This window comes from Typopeltis vanoorti, chromosome 3, assembly GCF_054136105.1.
Source record: "Typopeltis vanoorti isolate ZY-2024b chromosome 3, IOZ_Tvanoo_1.0, whole genome shotgun sequence".
Classification (NCBI taxonomy): Eukaryota; Metazoa; Arthropoda; class Arachnida; order Uropygi; family Thelyphonidae; genus Typopeltis; species Typopeltis vanoorti.
Window position 1 is genome coordinate 90886051 of NC_143551.1, and position 24176 is coordinate 90910226.

Genomic DNA, 24176 nt, shown 5'->3' on the forward strand with positions numbered 1-24176 from the left:
ATTACAATTAATTGTTTTTTATTGATTACAATTAAATCACCACCTAGTATACAGTATTTTATAGTTCGTTTTGTATTGTACACATTTTAATATATATTTTACTAAGTGTTATATATATATATATATATATATATATATATATATATATATATATATATATATATATATATATATATATATATATATATATATGCATTTCATGTTTTTATTATTATTATACATTTAAGGGAATACAGATTCAGTGCCCAGTAGTTCTGTTTAATTCAAGTTTTTATTTTATTTCCTTATTTTACAATTAGTTTTATAAATCGACAACTAAGTGCTTCTCTCCTAATTAGCATCGAGTCATTTAGAACTAAAGATGCAAACAAAAAAATCTTTTTGTAGCCTCTTATTAAAAGAGTTTGGAGAGCTCTTGGTTATTATTATTATTTTTTTTGTAGCTACAGTTTAACGTATTAAATGGTTAATAAAATATCTATCATACACATATCTGCTCCCCCCCCATACTTTGAAATGAGACTACTTTTTTCTTTCTTTCTTTTTTTTTCCCGTTAGTAATATGCATCCGTTATCTTACATAGAGGCCTGAACTCTGGTTTATAAAATTATCTACAAATGAACCCCTTATGTCTCCAGTAAATATCTAGCAAATGATTTATTTCACACATAAGCACTTTAAATACCAGACTGCGGCATTCAGAAATCTCTATAAGTAAAACTGCAACCAGCTACGAACTATCAAAGTTCAACGGTAAAAATGATAACATCTAAGCGACCTTCCTTGTCTTGCCGTATGTTATATGTTCATTTAAAAGATAGCCAAAGGCTCTGGCTACTTGCCATCATAACCTCATGATTTCCTCCTTTTTGTCGAGCAGAACAAGGTCAGGTCATCTGGTTGACGTAATCGTAAATGATTAAAAAAAGAACGACATGCAAATCTGACAAAAATTAGAACGGAATACTTCATTACACGTTGCACTTCAGAATGCACTATCTCTGGTTTTAATAGTTGAGATAGTTTTTATATTTTCAGTATAATTAATTATCCATTAGTTTTTATTTTAAATTCAGCATTATTTTCGCGTAATAAAAATCGAATAGTAAAACAACTAAAAATATAAAAAAATAATAATAATTGCAGCGAACAATCTAGTACCAGTAATGTGGAGTACGCCTAGTATATGCATTTTTTAAGATTTTTTTTCCAGATTTATGTTTTTCTGATTTTTTTTTTTTTTATCAACATGAGAATATATTTTATTTTACTTATTCATATATACACACATACCTTCAAAGTAAAATAAATACTTTTTATACACAATTTTATTGGAATTTATTTAACGAAATACAATTACCAGTGGTGTTCAACCTTTTTTTATTACGCGAGCTACTTTTCTATAAAAAGTTATTTGAACTTTGAACTTAATTGGTTGATGGACTGAGTCCTTGACTCTTTATCCCTTCATTTGGATTTTAGACTGTGGGTGATGAGATTATTGTGGGTAATTTACCCGCCCATTGTGAGCATTGAGGCTGCATCAGCTTTCTCTTGCGATGGAGGATTTCGGTTTTTTATGTTTGAAACGATCTGAGGGCTTGTCCACTGCCTGATTGCGGAGAAAGTCTTCACAATCACGGATAATTATCCGTGATTGTGAAGAATTTCTCCGCAATGCCTGTCATGTAGGTCTTAATATCTGGAAGATTGGCTTCTTGATGTAACTGGATGTTTCTGACGAACCATGGGGCATTAAATGCCATTCTTAGGCATTTGTTCTGTATTATCTGAAGTCTGTTGATGTTGCTTTTAGTCGTGTGACCCCAGGTTGGAGAGGCGTAAGTTAGTTGCGCTCTGATTACCGATTTGAAAAGGAGGATTTTGTTGCTTATGCTTAGGAAGCTGTTCCTATTCAAAAGTGGATATAGCTGTGCTATGGTCTGACTTGCCTTAATGGCGACACTAATCTATATATGACTTGAAGTTTAGACGTCTATCAAGATGAACTCCCAGATATTTGGTAGAATTGCGCCAAGGGATGATTTTACCAAACATTTGTATGCTTGTATTCGGTTCTGTTTTACGTCTGGTGAAAAGTACTGCAGAGCTTTTGTTTGAATTAATTGAGATACGCCACTTGGTGTACCAATCCTCCAATTCATTGACTGCTCTCTGCAGCTTGATTGTGGCCAGGTATGGACGGAGGGATCTGGCTATAATGATTGTGTCATCGACATATAGAGCGGTGATAGCTGGGGACAGTTTGGGGAGATCTGCCATGTATATGGAGAAGAGTAGGGGAGATAGCAGAGAGCCTTGAGGGACTCCGGCCGTGATTCTCCTCTCTGTGGATCTGATACCGTTGAGTTTTATTTTAAATTTTCTGTTATTTAGATATGATTTGATAAGTAGAACTAGTGGTAATGGAATACCAACTTCGTGTAGTTTAAAAATTAGTCCATGATGTCACACTCTATCAAATACCTGAGTGATGTCCAGGAAAACTGCGCCAGAGTGTTGGTGCCATTCATACCCTTGGGTTATATGTTCGATAATTCTATAAATTTGTAGCGTTGTGGAGTGATATTTCCTAAAGCCGAATTGTTTATCTTGAATGACATGGTTGATATCTGTTGCCTCTTGAACCCGTGTGAGAATAGCACGTTCGACTATTTTACCTATGCATGAAAGAAGGCTGAGATTGGTCTGTAATTTTCAGGAAACTGTGTATTTTTTCCAGGTTTGGGAATTAGGAAAACGTCGGCAATTTTCTATCGCTCTGGGAAATAATTTAGCCGGAGGATGGCATTAATGATGGCTATCAGATGCATAACCCCTTTGCGGGGAAGTAACTTGAGTATCTTGTTTGTTATTCCATCTGGACCTGGAGCCTTTTTGTTATTTAGTTTTCTTAAAATCTCATATATTTCTGTTGGTGACACGGATTTGTTATTGGATTGGAGTGAGGCATTTTGAGTTATTTTACGCACTTGAGTGTGAATTTTACTTATGAAATTTATATCTGTATTGATTTAATTGGGGCTGCAATGTTTTTCTAAACTGTCAGCAAATGCTTCAGCTTTTTCCTCGTAATTGTAAACAACATTAGATTCACCTTGGATTGGAGGAAATGTAAAACGCTTTGAACTTTGAACGGAGTGATTTCATCATTTTCCATACTGATTGATCCTCTGTGTTTAATTGATGAATTTTGTTATTCCAGAGTTGGTTACGGTGGTCCTTTAGGGCATATCGAACCTGGTTTGTTGCTCTATTGACTGCTTGTTTATCTGCTGGGTCCATTGTTCTCTGATATTGTCTTCTTAATCTGTTTTTCTCTTGGATAAGACGTTTTATATCCTCTGGGAGTTTATTTGATGGTACACATCTGTGGTGGTGTTTTCCGTTAAATCTTGTATGGTGCCTAGTTGTAATATGATGGAGTTTTGACCAGAACTTAAGTCGTTGATTGCTTGTATATGATAGCTGTGCGCTATGTTTTTAATATAGCTATATCTAGTACATCAGGACGTCCGGTTGCTCCGTAATGTGTGGGTTCAGTGGATCCTATTACTGTTATATTTCTTGAAGTGGTGTAAGAGTTGAGTATTCTTCCGTTAATATTTGAGAGTCTGCTGTTCCAGACTGAAAGTTTGGCATTAAAATCTCCAGCTATAATCACTGCTCTGCCTGTATTTAGTATCACATCCAAGTCAGATTCAAAGAGTTTTTTATTTGGGGGGGGGGGTTGTAGGCTGCTTGTGTTTTCCATATGTATTTCTATTCCTGTAGTTTCCATGTGTTCTGTTTGGGGTTCGGCTATTGAATCATGTTTTATGTTTCTTTTCACAAAGATGGCAGTGCCTCCACCTCTAGCAAAGCATCTGTCTGTATGGTAAGTGCTATAACCATTGATTCTCATTTTGTCACTTGGGCGAAGATGTGTTTCATTTATGAGGATGATGTCTGCTTGGGTTTCTGCTGCAAACTCCTGCAGCTCCTGTAATTTGATAGATAAACCATTTGCGTTCCATGAAACAATTTGTAACGATTTCGGTTTTCTTTTAGATTTAGCGATTAAGAATTTCCATAAAGAGTGATTGTGTGTGGCTTAAGATGATATCCTTGGCTTCCTGAGTTGGGTTGGTTGGTTTGTTGAAGTTCAGCAAGCATTTCACCTAAGTGGCTTGTTATGTTCAGTAGGATAGGTTTGTTGGTTTGCTGGGACTGATTTGGTTTTGGGTCTTTTTGGAAGGTTGATCTTGTAACTTCAGCATACGATCTTCCATCCGTTGTGGAGACTATGATTAGATGGGAGGACGTGCGTTCTTGAAGAGGTTTACTGGTTTTGAGTTGTATCTTTTGGTTTTGGAGAAATGCTATACAGCCCCTATAGTTTGCAGGGTGTGGTCCTCTGTAGTTTGCACACTTTGCTGGAAGTGTGCGGGGTTTATGGCATTCATTTGATGCATGTTTGCCACCACATTTCACCCAACGAAATTCAGCCTTGCAACATCGTTGTGCGCGCCCAATCTTCTGGCATCTATGACACTGGGTTGTAGTTGATTTATGTTTCAATGCCTCAACTTTTATGACTAGATCACAGATGGTTTGGAGATTGTATATATGTTTTTAGTCTTTGTTTATTTCCACCAGAATCAGGGGCTAGGGTATTTTATCAGCTCTCTGCATTCGGCTGACTTTAATTGGGCTAAATCCCTTAAATTGGAGGTCTGAAGTGAGTCTTCTATTTGTTATGCTTCAGTAACTCATCTTAATACTACTTTTAAATTTTTCTCACTGTTGAGTGCAAAAGTGTGGTATGGCAGGTTGTTGTTGTTGTCTAGAAGTTTGGTTATTTTTCTGTAGTCTGATGACGTTTTTTAGGCTGTATGCATATCCCTTCTTCTGTGTTTGTGGCTTTCATGAAGGTGATATCTGAAGATTTCAGTGCGGATGCAACGGACGTCCAGTGCTCCTTGGCCCTCAGGATGACTGGGGGTATCCTTTCTTTAAGTTCATTATCTGGTTCTATCTCCACTGTTTTGGGTGTATCTGCAGTAGAGGAGATTTTCCTTTTTTTTTTTTTTTTTGACCGTTTGGAATTCTGTGTTGGTTTCCAAAAACTGCGGAGTATTATCTAGCGATGCAGCATCCTCTATATTCGTGGAGTGTCTTAATTCTGGTTCATTCAACATACTTCCATCATTAAAATCATCCATCCTATCTTCTGTGACTGCTGTAGGGGGGAATGTATCTAACAGCTTTACTTTCCCTGGCCAGTTGTCGCTCAATAGTTTTCCTAATCTTAGAAATTCTCTGTAAACTTCTTCGAATATGCTTTCATTGAGGGGATTTGACATGTCTGATAGGAGGTAATAACTCTGTTAGAATAAAGTTTGAGAAATGGGTCCTACAGCCCAATGTAAATATCCCATAGATCAAATCGATCTACCAGCATAGGTAGCAAAATTTTGCACTTAAAAGTTTTCTGAACAAAATTACTTAACGAATCTAAACCAAAACTCAAGACATTATTCGGCGACAATAATCGCCGTTACAGGGCTTCTCCTCGAAGAGAATTTACAATTTTAAATGTAATATCCAAAATATCTTTCGTGTTTAAATTACCTATCATTGCAGGAGTACCATCAGTAGTAATAGACACAAGTTTAAAAAAGCGGAAGTTTGTGTTGTTTCACAAATTCATCAAATGCCGAAAAAATATCTTCTCCCCTAGTCCTTCCCAATAATGGTATAATTTTCAAAAGTTCTTCTTTACTTGAATAAGCTTGAAATACCATGCGAATAAATACCATTAACTGAGCAATATCAGTGAAGTCGTTCGATTCATCAAACTGTAATGAAAACGCAACACACTAGTGAATGTCTGACATTAACCTGGCCTGGAAACTTTTCTCCGGCAATTGGAACTCTTCCTTTCGACAATTTGAAACCTTGTCTGCGGCCTAGAAGTAGTCTCTCTCTAGCTACGTCTCGAACCGAGAAGCTCCTTTCTGGTAGCGGGAAACTCCTCTCAAGCAACGTGGATTCCGGGAAGTCTCTCTGACGGCGACTCTGGACCGGGCGACCTCCTCTCTGACAGCAATTCTGGAACCGGGACACCTTCTGCTTGCTTCAGTCCCTTTTTATTAGGTGTCCTCTGAGGCCTCGCATGAAGTTTGGCAATCCCCAAAGAATCGGTATAAGTCTTTCATCTTAAGTTTTAAGTTCGGCACGCCTTTTGTTCTCCTCCGCTTTCTTTTGATTGTAAGTTGCCGGCCATCGGAAAGTTTTTTGAACTCTTTCTGACTGACTTCGGAAATTTACACTTAGTGCCTGCAAGCCTTTCTCATACATACAAGTTTCAATAACAATCTTTCTAATGCCGCCATGTACAGCTTCGGCGACAAAAAAAAAAACACTGCCTTGGTTTTTAACACTCTAACATATTCTTATTAAAGCAGTATATGCAATTAGCTTCAAAAGAGTTATTTACGAAAACATCTAATACAAACTATACCGAGACAAACAAGGTTTATTTTTTTACAATATTCACATGGAACTTAACCTAAGCAAAAAATCGATGTAATGTGGTTTGGAATATTTAATATTTAAGCTACAATCGAGTTTTTACACTTTGCTTATAATTGTATTCACTCAGCTCGCTGTTTGACTTCCACTGATTCAAATTAATTCATTTACCCGGACATATAAGAAAATCACTGATTTGACAATTTGAACGAAATATAAATAAACAATAGCAATACACTTAAAGCAAATTAAAATAATACAAAATAATGATAAATAAAATATTATGTTTTCAGTCTTTATTAAATTTGTAAGGAGGAATACACAAGAGATCGACCAAAAATAGCTCCGCGATCGACGGGCACCCCTGATATATGTCGTTGTATAAGGTGATATTTGAAGTTTAAAAATAGCTAAAACAAAGGTTTGTCTTATACTCCTGGTATAAAATCCGAGCCTTTGAATTCAGAAGTGGAAAACTGTCTAGCAGTAGTACAGAATATGAAATATTGTGAGAGGATGAGAAGCAGAAGTCGAAGGTACGATTTCAAATTCTAAGCGGTTTTTTTTTTTTTTTTTAATTTTGGTGTTTTAAGTGAGGGATATTTTATTAAAATGTACTAATAAAATATATTGAAATATAGCAGGGCTTTTCCTCTCAGAAACTCGGGTTTTTCATCTCGCATACAGACAAATCGGCCCTTCAGAACACACGCAATTAACAGACAAAAGATACTTGTTGTGGTGATGAGCAGTAGATGGCACTGATGTAGTTGATTGGTAGTGGAGGCTCGGTAGGGTGGAGATGGAGAGTTATACACTAGGTGTCCTCCCGCGATGAGTCTTCGGACTCCTTGGAGGTGTCGCGAATAATAATAATAATAATAATATTTCGAAAGTTGCAGCACACCCACGATTTCAATCCAAGAGCCGCCGCGATATCGAATATAAAATTATTTCGTAATGAATTAGAGTAAATGCATGTTCATTTAACACGAAAATTAAATTTTCACTGTGTACATGAGAGTTATATTAATGCTAAACTTTGAAAGAACGAATACTCTCATATATCTCAGATCTCCTAGTAACTTATACATGTGCCGGTCATCAAGTCTCTTTTATTTAATATGGTGTTTGACCTCCTTTAGCGACTGTCAATACCGATCTTCTTCAATTCCCTATGCATATAGAGATATAGTTCGATGAGATACGGGTTCAGAACAGCAGTCATTAAATTCTTCGATCAATTGCTGCGCACAGGAAATTCTGTTTGTCCGTGCAAGACTTCTCAGACGACGCTGATTTCGTTCCTAGCAGACTTTTCTTAGGACCAGAGTTAATCCTCTTATACAACCAAGTGGATTATTTTTCCACTGACTAAACACTTTGATATTGCACAGTTTGAGAAACCAGTCTTCTGTTATCATAATCGTGGCTCCAGCCAGACTGGCATCCACAAGAAGCCTTTTATCGAACTCCGAAAGATCCTTTACGTTGCCACGCACGTGTCCAGATATTTTGCATATATATGCTGCGTAAGTGACGTTTACGTACATCTACATAAATGTTTCTAATTCAATGGTTCGGAATGTGTATAGGTGATAATTAATACACACACAAAAAAAGTCTCTATCGCATTTGGCAAAAACATGCAGAAAATGCTCATAGCGGAAGGAACCGTAGATCAGCCAAGGACGAAAAAAACCTTTACGATTTTTCAACTGCAGATTAGTTAATGGATATCATACGAAGACTAGCAGAGTTTTTTTTCGGGAAAACAGACATACTACACGCAATCGATAGGCATAGCATAGAAGAAAATATAGATAGGAACATTAACCTCTCATAGCATTAATAAGGTTTATACAAATCCCAGTTATTTGCTCCTACCACTGAGCCTAACACATAAGGGAAAGATGAAGAAGAAGAAGAAGAAGCAGTGTGCACAAACGTACACGAGATGTTAGTAAGATAATCAATGTTATTATGGTTAAAATCTGGAATCTACTAATATAAAATAAATGCCTCCTATTAATTTTAGAGGAGCATAGCAAGGAAAATAAATGGAATAATAAAAGAGATTCATATATAACAGTGCTGTCCAAAGCACATCCCGCGGTGCGATTTTGTGCTACCCGCCTGTGGGTTTTGATTTTCACGAACGAAAAAATAAAATAACAATTTGAATCGAATTCGTATTAGATATTTTAATTCTATCACTAATCGATAATCTCGATGTTGATAATTTTATTTGGTGTTTTTACATCACTTTTTTACATATACCTACATGTTTTTCAAATATTAGATGTGTCAAAGAAGCGTTCTTACACGGTTTTGTTCCACCGCGCATTATCTGGGCGCTCACGGGGAACGTGAGCGTGCGATTAGTGCGCAATTAGTGTTGTTCGTTTGTTCAGGTTTCGAGGTTATGTCGCTGCTGTCACCAAATTACTAGATACGCATTGTGATGCGGCCCTCGGATTACCTAATGTTGGATAGCCCTGATATATAACATAGATGTCTCTCTTTTTTATTCCAACTATGGATATTTAATTTTCCACTTGGCATCATATAAACCTTCAAAAACATGAGAAGCAACTACTCATTATCATTTACTGTACAAGTTAAAATTTACATTGGAAACTGGAAACTTTAAAAGTCTTTCTCGTCATCCCAGGAATATTTTCCACCATCAGTATTTCATATAAATTGCAGTCTTAACTGTTCAAGCACATGGCAATAGGCGATCTGGGATCTCTGATTAATTCTTGAGGTTGTTCCAGAAGATTAGGATGTTCTGTGTTGGGTTACTACTAAAAATATAAAATATTCCAATGGCTTTCTCTGAGTTTTTCTTTTGGTCCAGACTGAAAGGAATCTATGGTTCTCAACTTTTCATCCAGTTTTCTGACATTAATATTCATTCATTTGATGATACCGATGGAAAAGAAGGAACTACAACTCTTGATAAGACTTCATGTGGACTGATTGGATAAATTGAAGTTCTAGTAGATTAGAATATAGTCATGAGTTTAAGAGTCATGTAACCTGCAGAAATGCTCTGAACTACTATAGCGATGGTTAAAGACGGAGACTAATTTCCAAAAACCAATAAGTGCCTCTTACCCCCTTTGGGTAGTGAAAATTTGTTTTTTGTTTTAAATATATTGGAAAGCATCGATATGAAAGTCCGTTTTCATAACGTTTAATGGATTATTTTTATTTTAATCATACTGTTCAATCAGTGAGAGAAGCCTAAATATTATCAAAATAAATTATAATTATTGTATTGTATTTTCGAAAATTCGTTCGCAGGAGACGTCTTTTGAGCCTCAAAAATAATACTATTTTTTATAAAAAAAGTTTCTGATGAATACTTTAAAATTAGCTAAAATTCTGGGAGATAATTTAGTTCATCTTTCAGAAAAATATAGCTTTTATAAAGATTCTGCAATTTGATAATTTTTGGAATGAAATAAATTTCGAATAATTAATTGTATATTGTATGGTGTGCTTTACTGCCGCTAGAGGGGAGAATAGCTGAAATCAGCTGATTGAAAATAGTTACGAGGGTAGAGTTGGTTATGTGTGTCATACATTTCTATAACGTAATCTGTGTTGTTGTGTGTAAAACTGTGTACCAGTTTTTGAGAACATCGTTAATAAAATGACGTTAAATTAGCGAAACTTTGTTTGTATATATATAGTATATATATAACATTGTAAAATGGCAGGAAACTTGCCTTATGAATTTTCAAAGTTTCGCAAATATTGTAAACATCTTCGCCGTATACTAAAGGATACCAAACAGTCAATTGATGATATCATTAGAAGTGGATATTTTAACGAAGGTTAGTAATGGAATTTTCGTGATGTTAATTTTCCAGTAGGAATGCTATTAGAGATTAAAACTATGCTTTCATAGCTTAATAATCTGTAGGAAAGTGTACTTAATCCGTTTTCGTAACCAAAATATGGAGGTATTTAAAATTAGTAGAAAGCTTCATATGCGGTGGTTAATTTCACTTTTAGTATATGCCAAAACAATTTTACAAAATTTTATTTATTTACTATTACACCTTAAGTACCATGATACATAAGGATTCTCTTAAAACTACGTGGTAATCAATTAAAACTATTTTATATAATATCGCTAATAGTAAAATCAGTTAATGTAATCGCAGAACATATGAACTATAACGTACTCTCCGTAAGAAATGCACCTCATTTTATTTTATTTTAAATATTCTTTATAATAAAATCTACATATTCTTCATATGTTATTGTAACAGACTAGACCAAACCATTATCAAATCGATCCATACATTAAATGCATTTGTCTTCACTACGTTTTTGATCATGGTTTCAATAAACTTTCCAATATGTATTGGGAAGTTTCAGTAATTTTTTATAGGCTCTTTGGACTCGTATTTTGTATGCTTTAAGAATGAAATTAGACAATGTATTGTCTTTGTATTTTGAATTTTCACCATTAAAAGTGTAGTAGCATGATGATACACAAGAGGTAACCTAATGCATGTTTCATTATGACTATGTAGAATATAAATAGTATAAATTTATGTTTGCAAAAATTACTGTAAAATTCATATACGAATTATATGAACCATTATATTCACTGCTTTTTGTATCTGTAGGGATGCAGGTTATTTTTTATTTTATTGAAGTAAGTCCCCCCCCCCCCTATTTTCATATCCTTCAGCATTATATCCCATTTAGGTATTTTCTGTTAAATTTTGAATGGTAAATCAGGAAAAACATTTATTAAATTAAATAGATCTAACTGAATTTATATTTCATTTAGATAATAGATTAATATACTTAGTTATAAATATTAGTTGATGAAAATGGTAAACACTGAAGAACATACATCTAAATCTCACTTTCATTCTCTCATTAGTTAAACATAAAAACTATCCCAGGTTCAATACAGGAAATATTATCACAAAGGAGTGTGTAAAATGTACATGTTTTCATTTGGAGAAAGATAATGTTTATTTTATTCCTTATGAGCCAGATATTATTTAAGAGGAACAACAGAACTTAATAGAAACATTAGGGATTCTCGTAGAAAGGCTTAGACGTTGGTTGTACATGCTTACTAAATAACTTAAGGAAAAAATCCTAAAAAAACATGACTTGTCCTCTTGTTACAGACCATATAAAATTGGCATCCCTTATCCATTCCACTCAAGACCAACCACTCCCCCTAGACCTACTTGGTGTATACCAGGTCCCTTGCAGCTGTAAGTTGTCCTACTTTGGCTAAACAGGCAGGACAGTGAATATCAGAATTTCAGAACACAAGGACTATATCCGGTTTCACCAGTACAGCCATTCTGGTCTTGCAGAGATACCAAGCTCTGGATACATGCCACAGAATATGGTGAAAGAAAGCCACAATAGTACACTGTAGCAAGTTTAAGTTTGAAAGACTATTATTCATGGAATCAGCCTCAGTCCTAAAAAACATGCCAAACCTCAACAAATTTGGTTGCGTGAGAATGCCCCAAATTTGGGAGGCTTACATTAGGAGACCTTCAGCCCAATGGCCAAGAATACCTTCATAGCCCACTAGGAGGCACCATCAGGACTTTTAGGAAAAACCATAGCTTCCTCGCTTTGTTTCTCATTTACCGTGTTTAGTGCCTGCGTGCACGTGTCTTTATTGTAAGTTCCTTTGATGATGGCAATGTGATGTTGCCGAAATATTGTAAGTATATTAAAGTTTAATTTAATGTATATTCTATTATATGTTGTAATTTCTTTAAGTTATTTAGTAAACATTAGGGAACAGAGTTGAGAAATGTACTCTTAAAATATACTTCAAGTATCATCCATCTCTTGAGCTGGACAGAGCACTACAAAGCATATGTTAAGTACTAGCTTTTAGTTTTAGACATTGAAGAATTTTTTGCCCAGTTCTTCCTTGCCATCCAAATTTAAAACATTGTACTTTGCATCATTGAATTAGAAACCCACTTGTATGCTTGCATGTCCATTTCAAATCCTTCAGTATAGCTACAACATCCATTTCACTCCTCATAATAACTGTATAAACAATTGTGTTGCTGATGCTAAAAGATCATAGTAGATAATATCCCATACACATTAGATGCTTTCTTCTGCTACCACAATAGTCTCCATCCAAGAATCCAGTTTATGATGAAAATTGTAGCAGGCCTGTGGAATGTTTCCTATGAGGATAGATTGAAGGTCTGTGGGCTTCAAAAACTAGATAGAGTTGATAGATGTAGGAGAGGAGATATGATAGAGGCATATGAATTATTAAAAGGGTTTTATAGGATTGATACTGATAACTTTTTTAAGACCAGTGCTGGAAGGGAGAGAATGAGGGGCCATCCCTAGAAATTGTGTAAGAGTGTAGTTAACAAGGGTGTTAGGACTAGATTTTTTGCTTGGAGGGTTTGTAAATGGGTGGAATGCATTGCCAGAGGTGGTTGAGAATGCTTCATCTGTGAATAAGTTTAAGGGGAAGTATGACAGGTATAGTGTGAATAATGGTTATAATAAATTTAGTTTAATTATAGGATTAAACTGAATTTATTATAGTCTAACCAAGTGGAAAAAACTTCCAACATCTTTCTCTAAATCCAGAGTAATTTCATAATAAGGTGAAACACCTTTTGGCAACTCATATAGATAAATATGACTTCTCCATTGCTTCCACCTTGGTATCACCACCTCTGGGTCTGGCTCCCACTGACAAGACCTCAATAAAGGTTGAAACTGGTCTGGGTAGTGGCCCTACCCTTAATACATAGCATTATACATGTTTGCAAGATGTGCTTTGCATTATGGGAGATACTAAGACAAGGAGTGATGAGAGCTTGGTCCACTGTACCACGAGTTGCCTCAGTCCTGCAGATACTTCAGGTGCAAACTTTGTTTCCTTACACTTGGATAAAGGATTAAACTAAATTTATTATAGTCTAACCAAGTGGGGGAAAAAACTTCCAACATGAATAATGGTTAGTATGTCAGTGTTGGGTCTTCTGCGATGAGCCTTTTGACTCCATGGAGGCACCTTATAATAATAATGATGATGGAAAAGAAAACTAACAATAGTCTACTCTTTCTAGATACTTTAGTTACTTAGTTACATGTTTTCCTAATGGAACCTCTTCATCACATTATACAGGAAAACCACTCACTCAGGCAAATAGATTTGCAAACTTCTCATAATCCCCCAATCCCAATAATATGGTATCATTAACATTCTAACCAATAGAGCCTACAATCTTTGTTAACTCAAGGCTCGTTTTCAACAAAACTTAACCATATACGTGACAGCTTCCTATCCAACAGTTATAGTTCCTACAGGAAAAAAAAAAAAAATCAATTCTTTTCCCAATTCATGATCATCTCTTCAGAAGGATTTTGGGAATACCATCACCAACTCCTATGTTCAGGGTACATCTAAAGAAATACTGACCTCTTAACATCTGAAACTAGCGACCTTTAACCTTTGCACTAAGAACCAGCTCCCTCTTCTATCAATTCCAGGTGTATATAAAGTTCTCTGTTCCTGCGAGTTGGAATACGTTGGACACACAATTAGATTTGCCACGATCTGCATAAACGAACACAAAAAAATACATCTGAATGTCCAGATTATTGTCAGTCTGGTCTCATTGACCATACATTGAATACTATTCATAGAATGAACTGGAAAGAAATCCACTGTACTCTATCACAGCAAAATTAAAAAAGAAAGACTGCAGATTCTAATCTGCAGCTGCCCTCAGAAATCAGCCTAATTTAAATAAATATGGATGCAAGAAATTTCCCAAAATATGGGAAACATTAATGCTTCTAGTTCCCAACTTAAGACTGAGGCTTCTTACAGATGTCCATAGAGGGTGCCCCACTTAGCACCCAGAAAAACATCTAGTATCTAGATGTTTCATTTAATATTGTGTTGTCTGTGTGTATATTAGCGTGTATGCCCCGAAGATTGGAAGAATTAATATAGTTTTGAATCCTTTTCCAGTGCTGTTTATACTTCATTAAAATCTCCAAAATTGATATGTCCAAATTTCAAAAACATGACATTTAGCTGTGTTAAACTGTTATTCCAATTAATTTGCCCATCTTTCCAGCTTATTCAAATCCTCTTGAAGAGCAAAAACATTGGCACTATTACTAATAACTTTCCCAGGTTTTACATTTGCAAACAACTGAATATTTGGATTTGGGCTGATAGCATACAGGGAATTGGAGTTCGGGAGGTATGTTGTAAAAGTGAACAAAATACGAGGGATATCCAAAAATAAGAGGAATTATTTTTTAAAAAAAATCTCATTAATATAATATCATATTCTAGTTCCCTTCAAAGTACTCTCCATGTGAGTCAATGCACTTGTCCCAGCATTTTTTCCCATGCTGGAAACAGTTCTAGAACTGTTCAACTGGAATACTGTTTATGGCCTTCAATGACTTTTCTTTCACTTTGTCCACATCAATGAAACATTGCCCTTTCATGGTTTTCTTTATCCGTGGGAATAAAAAAAGTCACATGGAAAGAAGAGCAGGCAAGTATGGAGCAAATCTTTTTTGATATTTTCATCATTTTTGCTCGTCAAAGGTCGGTGAGATCATGGTTGGTCTTCGGCTGACATGTCCCCATTTTTGAAATGGGAAAACCACTCATAGATCTGCGTTTTACCTAAAGCATCATCTTTAAATGCTTGCCGAACAATAATTTCAGCTGTAATTTTATCCAAAAGAAAACCAAATTTTATGCACACTCTCTGTTCCTTGTGGTCAGCCATCACAAAATTGCCAAACTTGCTTGTAAGCACTAAAAAAAAAAAAAAAACAGCCAGAACAACGAACCAGTTCACATGGGACGATGCCACTTGCCAGACTGGCACGGAAAACTGCATACTCATGATGCCTACCGGCATTGTCCGTAACTAGAAAATGTGTGCGCACCAAGTTCAGATTCTAGTTATTTTGGGGTATCCCCTTGTAGCTCAAAGAGTCACTTAGATATTTAAGAAAACACTGACAAATAGAGGAGATTATTAACCCTCTTTATAACATTTTCATATCCACATCTGGACTGTTGTGAACAGATTTGGTTGCTTGAGTTTCTTGGGAAGTGTTAGAGGATTCAAAGGCAAGTTGACAGTAATTTAACTGATTTGTGAAGTGCTGAGCATGGAGTTTGAGAATGGGCTGATGGTTTGTCTTGCAAAGCTTAGTTGATGGGCATATGATAAAAACATAGCTTATAGAGTAGATACTGAAGAACTTTTCCAGCACATGACAGAAGAGAACAAGTGGTCTTCTATTGTTGTAAGAGTAGTTAGAAGGCATGAATATTTTTTGTTTGGAGAATAGTGAATGGATTGGTTGAGCCAGTCATAAGTGCATAATCAGTAAATGATTAAAGAGAGCGATGATAGGCATTGTGTGACTAATGGTTAGTGTGAACCTTCTGCAATGAGTTAGCATCTTTTAACAGTAGATAGAAAAATTAGAAGAATTGAGAATTACTTAGAAACATGGCATAATAAGAAAAGTCTATGATCTATACAGAATATAATAGAAATGACCCAAGAATATTAAGGAGATCAATTTGACTAAGCCATAAAAATTATCAAATTAAAAAACAAAAAACACCAGAAATTGATATGAAGAACGAATAAAGAACCTGGATGTGTCATGCTGATTATAAGAAAGTATGAGACAAAGCTGGCATGAACATGTTAAATGCACCTCCAGTTCATTTATCTGTTTCCATATAAACCTTTGCTTCTCTTGTTACTGGAATATTTCCACCTGGATGATATATTCTTGCAAAGTGTTCACTTAGTTATTCTATTATTTCACCTGGTTCAGTTATCCCCTTGCTATTGGCATTCATTAAAATTATTCTGCTCTAAACATTCTTCCTTTTACTTGCAATATACTGAAAGAACTCTTTGGAATTATCTTTGGCTTGTACTGCTAATTTCCTTTCATACTCTGCTTTTGCCTTTCTTACTACACTGGTTATCCTTCTGGCATGTGCTTTGTACTGCTAATGTGCCTGTTGGTCACCTTTCTTCTTGAATTCCCTCCACACATTTTTATTATTGTTAGTATTTTTATTTTATTTTTTGTAGATCCAGCTTAATCTTGGTATTTATCCATTTAACTCCCATTTGATTTATTCTCCTGACTCTAGGTATGCAGTCTGTTATTACTTCCCTCAAACACTCCTTTACTGCTTCCAAAGCATTATAACATCCAGCCCTTGCAGTTTCACAGGTCATGGTACTGATCCAAGCAATTTCCTAAGTTTGCCATACATACCAGCCCTGTAATTCCATATATATATATATATATATACACACCTTCCCCTCCCCCCTCTCTTGACTGAAAATTCCACACATTTAGCCACCTCCCAGGTCAAGACCATGGGAGGTGGCTAAATTACTCACCAGTTGGTGGCAATGTTGGTCATACTGGAATATAGACACATTTTCTGATGCAATTATTAGACCTAGGACTTGCAAACATATAGTACATTCCATCACATGCTGCCAAAGGTAATTATTCCTTAGTAATGGCATAAATTCCATTTCCTTTCGTCCTTCCAGTCTATGTTCTCAAAATAATTACTTACCCTCCACTCATTGAACTTATTTGCTGATGCATACTATCCCCATCATTTTTTACATTTCCTAGTTTGCCTTTCAATATATGAGATCCTGAATAGTCTCCTGTAAGACCACATCTGAAAATCAGCTATTCTTTTCCTATCAAGCTTCATTATGTTCTAAGTTTTACATCCATAAGTTGTTATTGACAATACATCTGCATTCAGAATCATCAGCATATTTCCTGTGAAGATAGATCCATCTTTCTGAATTTTAGATAAGTCTCTGGCCATTGTTTTAGCTGATTCGTGTATTCTGAAGGAATGTGCCAGGGAGTTGACACATGCCTTGACATATTTTTTTAATACGAGTCTTGCACTTGGTCAAGTTCCTAAGGAGTGGAAGGAGGGCAAGATTGTGCCACTTCATAAAATAGGTGATCGAACTCAAGCAGCAAACTATAGGCCTATCTGTGTGTCAGGTGTTGTGGTTAAGTTGTTGGAGAAGCTTGTGAGAACTAGGATCCAGAGTAGGGTTGACAACAATGGTATTATCTTTGATGGACAGCATGGATTTGCTAAAGGGAAGTCATGTTTTAGTGATCTACTTACTTATTACAATAAAGTGACTGCTTCCTTGGACAGAGGAGTAGGATACACAGTAATATACTTGGATTTTGCAAAAGCTTTTGATAGAGTAGCTCATGATAAGTTGACCATCAAACTAGAGCAGATGGAGTTGGATATTAGATTAGTGCATTGGATTGGAGACTGGCTATCTGATAGGTATCAATAAGTTGTGTATGGGGGTGTGATATCCAGGAAAAGGAAAGTCACTAGTGGAGTGCCTCAGGGGTCTGTTTTAGGGCCATTACTGTTTAACTTGTATATTAATGATATTTGCGAAGATTTGGATGGAGATATTCAGTTGTTTGCAGATGATGCAAAGTTGGGACGAATCATAAAGGGTAGTGAAGATGTTGTGGCCTTGCAAGAAGACTTGAATAAATTGAGTGACTGGCCATGGAAATGGGGACGTGAGTTCAATGTTGCAAAATGTAAGGTTTTAAAATTTGGAAAACAAAGATGGGATGCAGAATTTATGCTTGGTGAGAATATATTGTTGGAGGTAGAGGAAATAAGAGATCTGGTGATAGTGGATAAGGATCTAAAATTTTGGGGACACATTGCCAAAATTGTGAAGATAACACAAAGGCTTCTGGGAATGATGCAGAGGACACTGACACGTAGAAGTAGGGAGATTCTTGGTCCGTTGTATAAGGCTTTGATTAGGCCACACATGGACTATTGTGCCCAGATTTGGTCACCGGGTTTTCAGAAGGATGAAGAGATGTTGGAAAGGGTCCAAAGGCGACTGACTAAGGTAGTTTCTGACCTCTAGAATGTTGAGTATGAGGAAAGATTGAGAAGATGTAATTTGCAGAGTCTGGTGAGGAGAGGAAGAAGGGAAATAGAATAGACCTACAAGTTGGTAAGGGGTTGTTATAAGATCAATGGTGGAGAAGTTCTACTGATAATAGTGGGAGATCAGGGGAGAACCAGAGGTCATCCCTGGAAACTGTATAAAGAGGGTGTGAGTAGGGGTTGTGAGAGGCAGGTTTTTTTCGTGCAGAGTTGTGAATGATTGGAATGCCTTGCCTGAGAGTGTGGTGTCTGCAAGGAGTTTGAGTGTGTTTAAGACACGGTTTAATGAGATGTGTGTGTGATAAAGGGACCTCCCAGATGAGTCTTTGACTCCATGAGGTCTTGGGGGTAATAATAATTCCTAATCTTTTTAACAGTATTTCTTCCCATTAATGATGGATTCCAAGACATGAATTAGTTGACTTCCTGAATTGTCTCTGTTAAGGTACACTTGTTTCTCAGGAGCTTCCCTGTCTATATTTCCTTTGAGAACCATAATCTTTGTCTTGCTAGGGTTGAGTTTGAGCCCTCTGTTCTTGTTGATTTTATTAACTCTGTCTGGGATTTTTTCCTGGTTCTTCCTTGTCATTATAAAAGAGTACTGTATCATCTGTGTACCTCATTACTAATTCCCATCTTAAACTCGTCCAATGTCACACACACACACACACACACACACACACACACACAGTCTTCAGGATAAGTACTAAATAAGTGTGAGAGTAGGCATTTTTGCTTAATATCCCTGTCTACCTGAAGCCAATCAGTTAATCCAATACCTGTTCTTACTGTGGCTTCTTGCTCACTATACTTCTCAATCCTAGTTGGAATGATCTTGAATAAAATATTGCCTGCATGCAGGTAATACAGTATTTTATTAAACTAATAGTTCTACAGTTTTTACAATTCTTCATAACTCCCGTCTAGGCCATGATCCTGTCTCGCATATCCTTGTAATCAATCTATGAAACACTGTTATCCATACTCCTGTGTGCTCTCAACTCTGCTGGCTGGGATTCCATCGGCACCTGGAACCTTGTTGTTAAACTATTTAGTGGAGGAAGTTCCAAATCGGAATTTTCCTGGTGAGAGGCCTGTTCCAAATTATTTGTATTCTTTCTGCTGTACCATTCCTCACAGTACTCTTTCCATCTTTTTTTGATTTCCAGTTATTCTGTTAGTATGCTCCATTCCCGTCTTTGATAAATTCTATTTGTGCTTGAATTGGCACATCAGGTCATGAACTAAATGAAACATCTTTTTATAATTGTGCCTCCTCACCTGGAACTATCTCTTCTCGTAGACAGGCTTATATGTTGGTTATGCATTTCTAAATCACTTAGGGAATTGAACAACGTAGATCCGAATATAAATTAAATTATACTTTAATAAATATCTCCGATATTTCGGCAATGTCACGTTGCCATTTTCAAAAGGAACTTACAAAAAAGGTACGTGCACGCAGGCACTACAACACAGTAACTGAGAATGAAGATATGAAGCTATCGTTCTCCTAGAAGTCCTGATAGTGCCTCTAGCGGGCTAAGTAGGTGTTCTTGGCCGTTGGGCTGAAGGTCTACTGATGTATGCCTCCCAGATTTGGGGCAGTCGCATACAACCAAATTTGTTGAGGTTTGAGGAGTTTCTTAGGGCTGAAGCTGATTCCATAAATAGTTTTTCGAATTTGTATTTGCTACGGTGTATTACTGTAGCTTTCTTCCACCGTATTCTGTGGCGTGTATCCAGAGCATGGTCTGCAAGACCAGAGTGGCGCTATACTTGTGAAACTGGATGTAGTCCTTGTGTTCAGAAATTCTGATATTCGCTGTCCTGCCTGTTTGGCCAAAGTACGACAGTTTACAACTGCAAGGGACCTGGTATACATCAGGTAGGTCTAGGGGAAGTGGTTGGTCTCTGGTGGAGCGGATAAGGGATGCCAATTTTCTGTAAGGCCTGTAACAGGAGGTGAGGTCATGTTTTTTTAAAATTTTGGTAATTTTTTCTGAGGTGCCTCCGATGTAGGGAATGGGGATGGATTTAGAGTAATCTTTGTTGGGGAGGGAAGCTGTGGTTTGTAGGTTTTAATATTTTTGGGGGGGAGGTAGCCATTGGCTGAGAAAGTGTTGAGGATGTGATTTAGTTCAGTGTTTAGGGCCATGTCGTTAGAACAGATTAGTTTAGCCCTGTTGTATAGTGTTTTCACCACTCCATATTGTTGTGGGGGGAGGGTAGTGGGATTGTTGGTGAATGTATCTGCCTGTATGGGTGGGTTTTCTATAAACTGAGAAAACCAAGGTTCCATCAGGCTGGCGGGTGACTAGCGTGTCTAGGAAATGGAGGCTGTTGTTTTCCTCTTTTTCCAGGGTGAACTTGATTCTGGAGTGTTGGTTGTTTAAGTGTGTAAGGAAGGGGAGGAGTGTTTCAGAGCCATGTGGCCAAATAGCGAACACATCATCAACGTAGCGGAGCATATGGTTGGTTTTTGTGGGGCAGAGGCTAAGGCTTTTTCTTCAAAGGTCTCCATAAAGAAATTGGCCAAGGGTGGGGAGAGTGGTGAACCCATGGCTGTCCCCTCTATTTGTTTGTAGAATTTTCCCTGCCAAATGAAATAGCCTGAGTTCATTGTGAACTGAAATAGGGCTGAGATATCAGGAGAAAATTTAACCTGGATTAGCGCTAAAGTTTCCTTGAGTGGGACATTACAGCCATTCTGGTCTTGCAGACCATGCTATGGATACACGCCACAGAATACGGTGGAAGAAAGCTACAGTAATACACCGTAGCAAATACAAATTCGAAAGACTATTTATGGAATCAGCCTCGGGCATAAGAAACTCCCCAAACCTCAACAAATTTGGTTGTATGCGACTGCCCCAAATTTGGGAGGCATACATCAGCAGACCTTCAGCCCAACGGCCAAGAACACCTACTTAGCCCGCTAGAGGGCACCATCAGGACTTCTAGGAGAACGATATCTTCATTCTCAGTTACTGTGTTGTAGTGCCTGCATGCACGTACCTTTTTTGTAAGTTCCTTTTGAAAATGGCAATGTGACGTTGCCGAAATATCGGAGATATTTATTAAAGTATAATTTAATTTATATTCGGATCTACGTTGTTCAATTCCCTAAGTGATTTAGAAAAGAACTATCTCTTCCTTTCTTAGCATAATAATTTTCCCTGTCCTACCTGATGGCTTTTCTGACTTCTCTATGTACTCTCTTGTTTTTCTTCAGTCCCTTTGTTTCACCACCTCCTTTTCAGTCAGATACCATGATGAATCTGATATCCATGGATCTCTTGGTCTTCTAAATAACTCTTCTTTAGAGCATTTCAGGTGTGTTCACCAGACTAGTCTCCAGAAGAGCATCCAACCATGTTGTTTCTTCTATAAACCCACTAGGGATAACTGTTATCTAGTGGGACAGGCCTGACTTGGGAAGTTTTGGAGTCTATGTCTTACTTTGGCTCTTATTATCTGATGGTCTATGCCAGGGGTGTTCAGCCCATCGATCGCAGAGCAATATTTAGTCAATCTCTTGTGTATTCCTACTTACTTACAAATTTAATTAAAACTGAAAACATAATATTTTATTTATCATTATTTTGTATTATTTTTAATTTGCTTTAAGTGTATTGCTATTGTTTATTTATTTTTCATTAAAATTGTCAAATCAGTAATTTTCTTAATCAGTCTGGGTAAATGAATTAATTTGGATCAGTGGAAGTCAAACAGCGGAGCCGAGTGAATATGATTATAAGCAAAGTGTAAAAACTCGATTGTAGCTTAAATATTAAATATTCCAAACCACATTACATCGATTTTTTTGCTTAGGTTTAGTTCCATATGAATATTGTAAAAAAATAAACCTTGTTTGTCTCGGTATAGTTTGTATTAGATGGTTTTGTAAATAACTCTTTTGAAGCTAATTGCATATACTGCTTTAATAAGAATATGTTAGAGTGTTAAAAACCAAGACAGTGTTTTTTTTGTCCCCGAAGCTGTACATGGCGGCATTAGAAAGATATTGTTATTGAAACTTGTATGTATGAGAAAGGCTTGCAGGCTCTAAGTGTAAACATTTCCGAAGTCAGTCAGAAAGAGTTCAAAAAACTTTCCGATGGCCGGCAACTTACAATCAAAAGAAAGCGGAGGAGAACAAAAGGCATACCGATCTTAAAACTTAAGATGAAAGACTCATACCGATTCTTTGGGGATTGCCAAGCTTCATGCGAGGCCTCAGAGGACACCTAATAAAAAGGGACTGAAGCAAGCAGAAGGTGTCCCGGTTCCAGAATTGCTGTCAGAGAGGAGGCCACCCGGTCCAGAGTCTCCATCAGAGAGACTACCTGGATCCACGTTGCTTGAGAGAGGAGTTTCCAGCTTCCAGTTTCAAATTGAAACCTTGAAACCAGGTTAATGTCAGTGTGTTGCATTTTCATTACAATTTGATGAATCAAATGACTGCACTGATATTGCTCAGTTAATGGTATTTATTCGCATGGTATTTCAAAATTATTCAAGTAAAGAACTTTTGAAAATTATACCATTATTGGGAAGGACTAGGGGGAGAAGACATTTTTTCAGCATTTGATGAATTTGTGAAACAATATAAGCTTGTCTATTACTACTGATGGTACTCCTGCAATGATAGGTAATAAATCAGGCTTCATTTCATTATGTAAAAACGATGACAAATATCCAGATTTTTTAACGTACCACTGTATTATTCACCAACAAGTACTGTGTAGTAAAAGATTAAACACAAAAGATGTTTTGGATATTACATTTAAAATTGTAAATTCTGTTCGAGGAAAAGCCTTGCAACAGCGGTTATTTAAATTACAGGCAGATGATGATATGGAACTTCTGTTGTACAATAATGTTCGCTGGCTCAGCAGAAGTCAATTTTTAGAAATATTTCTTGTATTAACTAATGATATAAAAATTTTCTTGATGAAAAAGGAGCTATTTATCCGCAATTGAGTGATAAAAGATGGTTGTTACACTTATCATTTTAAGTAGATTTCTATACAAAATTAAGCAATTTAAATTTAGAGTTACAAGGTAGAGATAAAAATTTAATTGACATGTTAAGTTCAATAAAAACTTTCCAACAATACTTACTTTTATTAAAGAAAAATATAAACGACTGCGAATTTAGACATCTCCCATGTTTATTAAACTTTTTTAAAGAAAATCAAGAAATGCTTTGCTATGATTTAAAAGAATTTATTTGTGAAATAGAATTAGTTGAGGAAGAAATAAATTCAAGATTAAAGATTTTAATAAAACTGAAATGATTGTATCTTTTATCAATAATCCATTTTAAGAAAACTTGAACATCACAGAAATTTCAAATAAAATTAGTGGGCTGTTTGATATAAACCAAGCTGAAGTAGAACTTGAGATAATAAACATTCAGAATAGTACATTTAAAATCAATAAACAATGAAGTCATTTGGAAGTATGCACATGAAAAATTCCCAATATTAGCTGATATTGCGCGAAAAATTGTCGTGTTTTGGATCAACATATTTGTCAGAATCCACTTTTTCAAATATGACTGTTATAAAAAATCAATTA

The 24176-nt window shown here is 36.2% G+C and overlaps 1 protein-coding gene across 6 annotated transcripts in view; it reads left to right on the top strand.

Moving 5' to 3' along the window:
* LOC150108380 (dual serine/threonine and tyrosine protein kinase-like) overlaps window positions 1-24176 on the top strand; it is a 261870-nt gene that overhangs the window by 37042 nt on the left and 200652 nt on the right. For 4 of the 6 annotated variants that reach the window (XM_090390726.1, XM_090390728.1, XM_090390727.1 and 1 more), the window contains exon 1: window positions 10125-10386. The exons of 1 other annotated variant lie outside the window; for it this stretch is intronic. In XM_090390726.1, the coding sequence (XP_090246852.1) occupies window positions 10263-10386 (124 nt within the window). In that variant the 5' untranslated portion in view covers window positions 10125-10262. Of the gene's footprint in view, window positions 1-10124; window positions 10387-24176 lie in introns of those variants that run through there. One more of the 6 variants, XM_090390731.1, reaches the window with a different exon arrangement.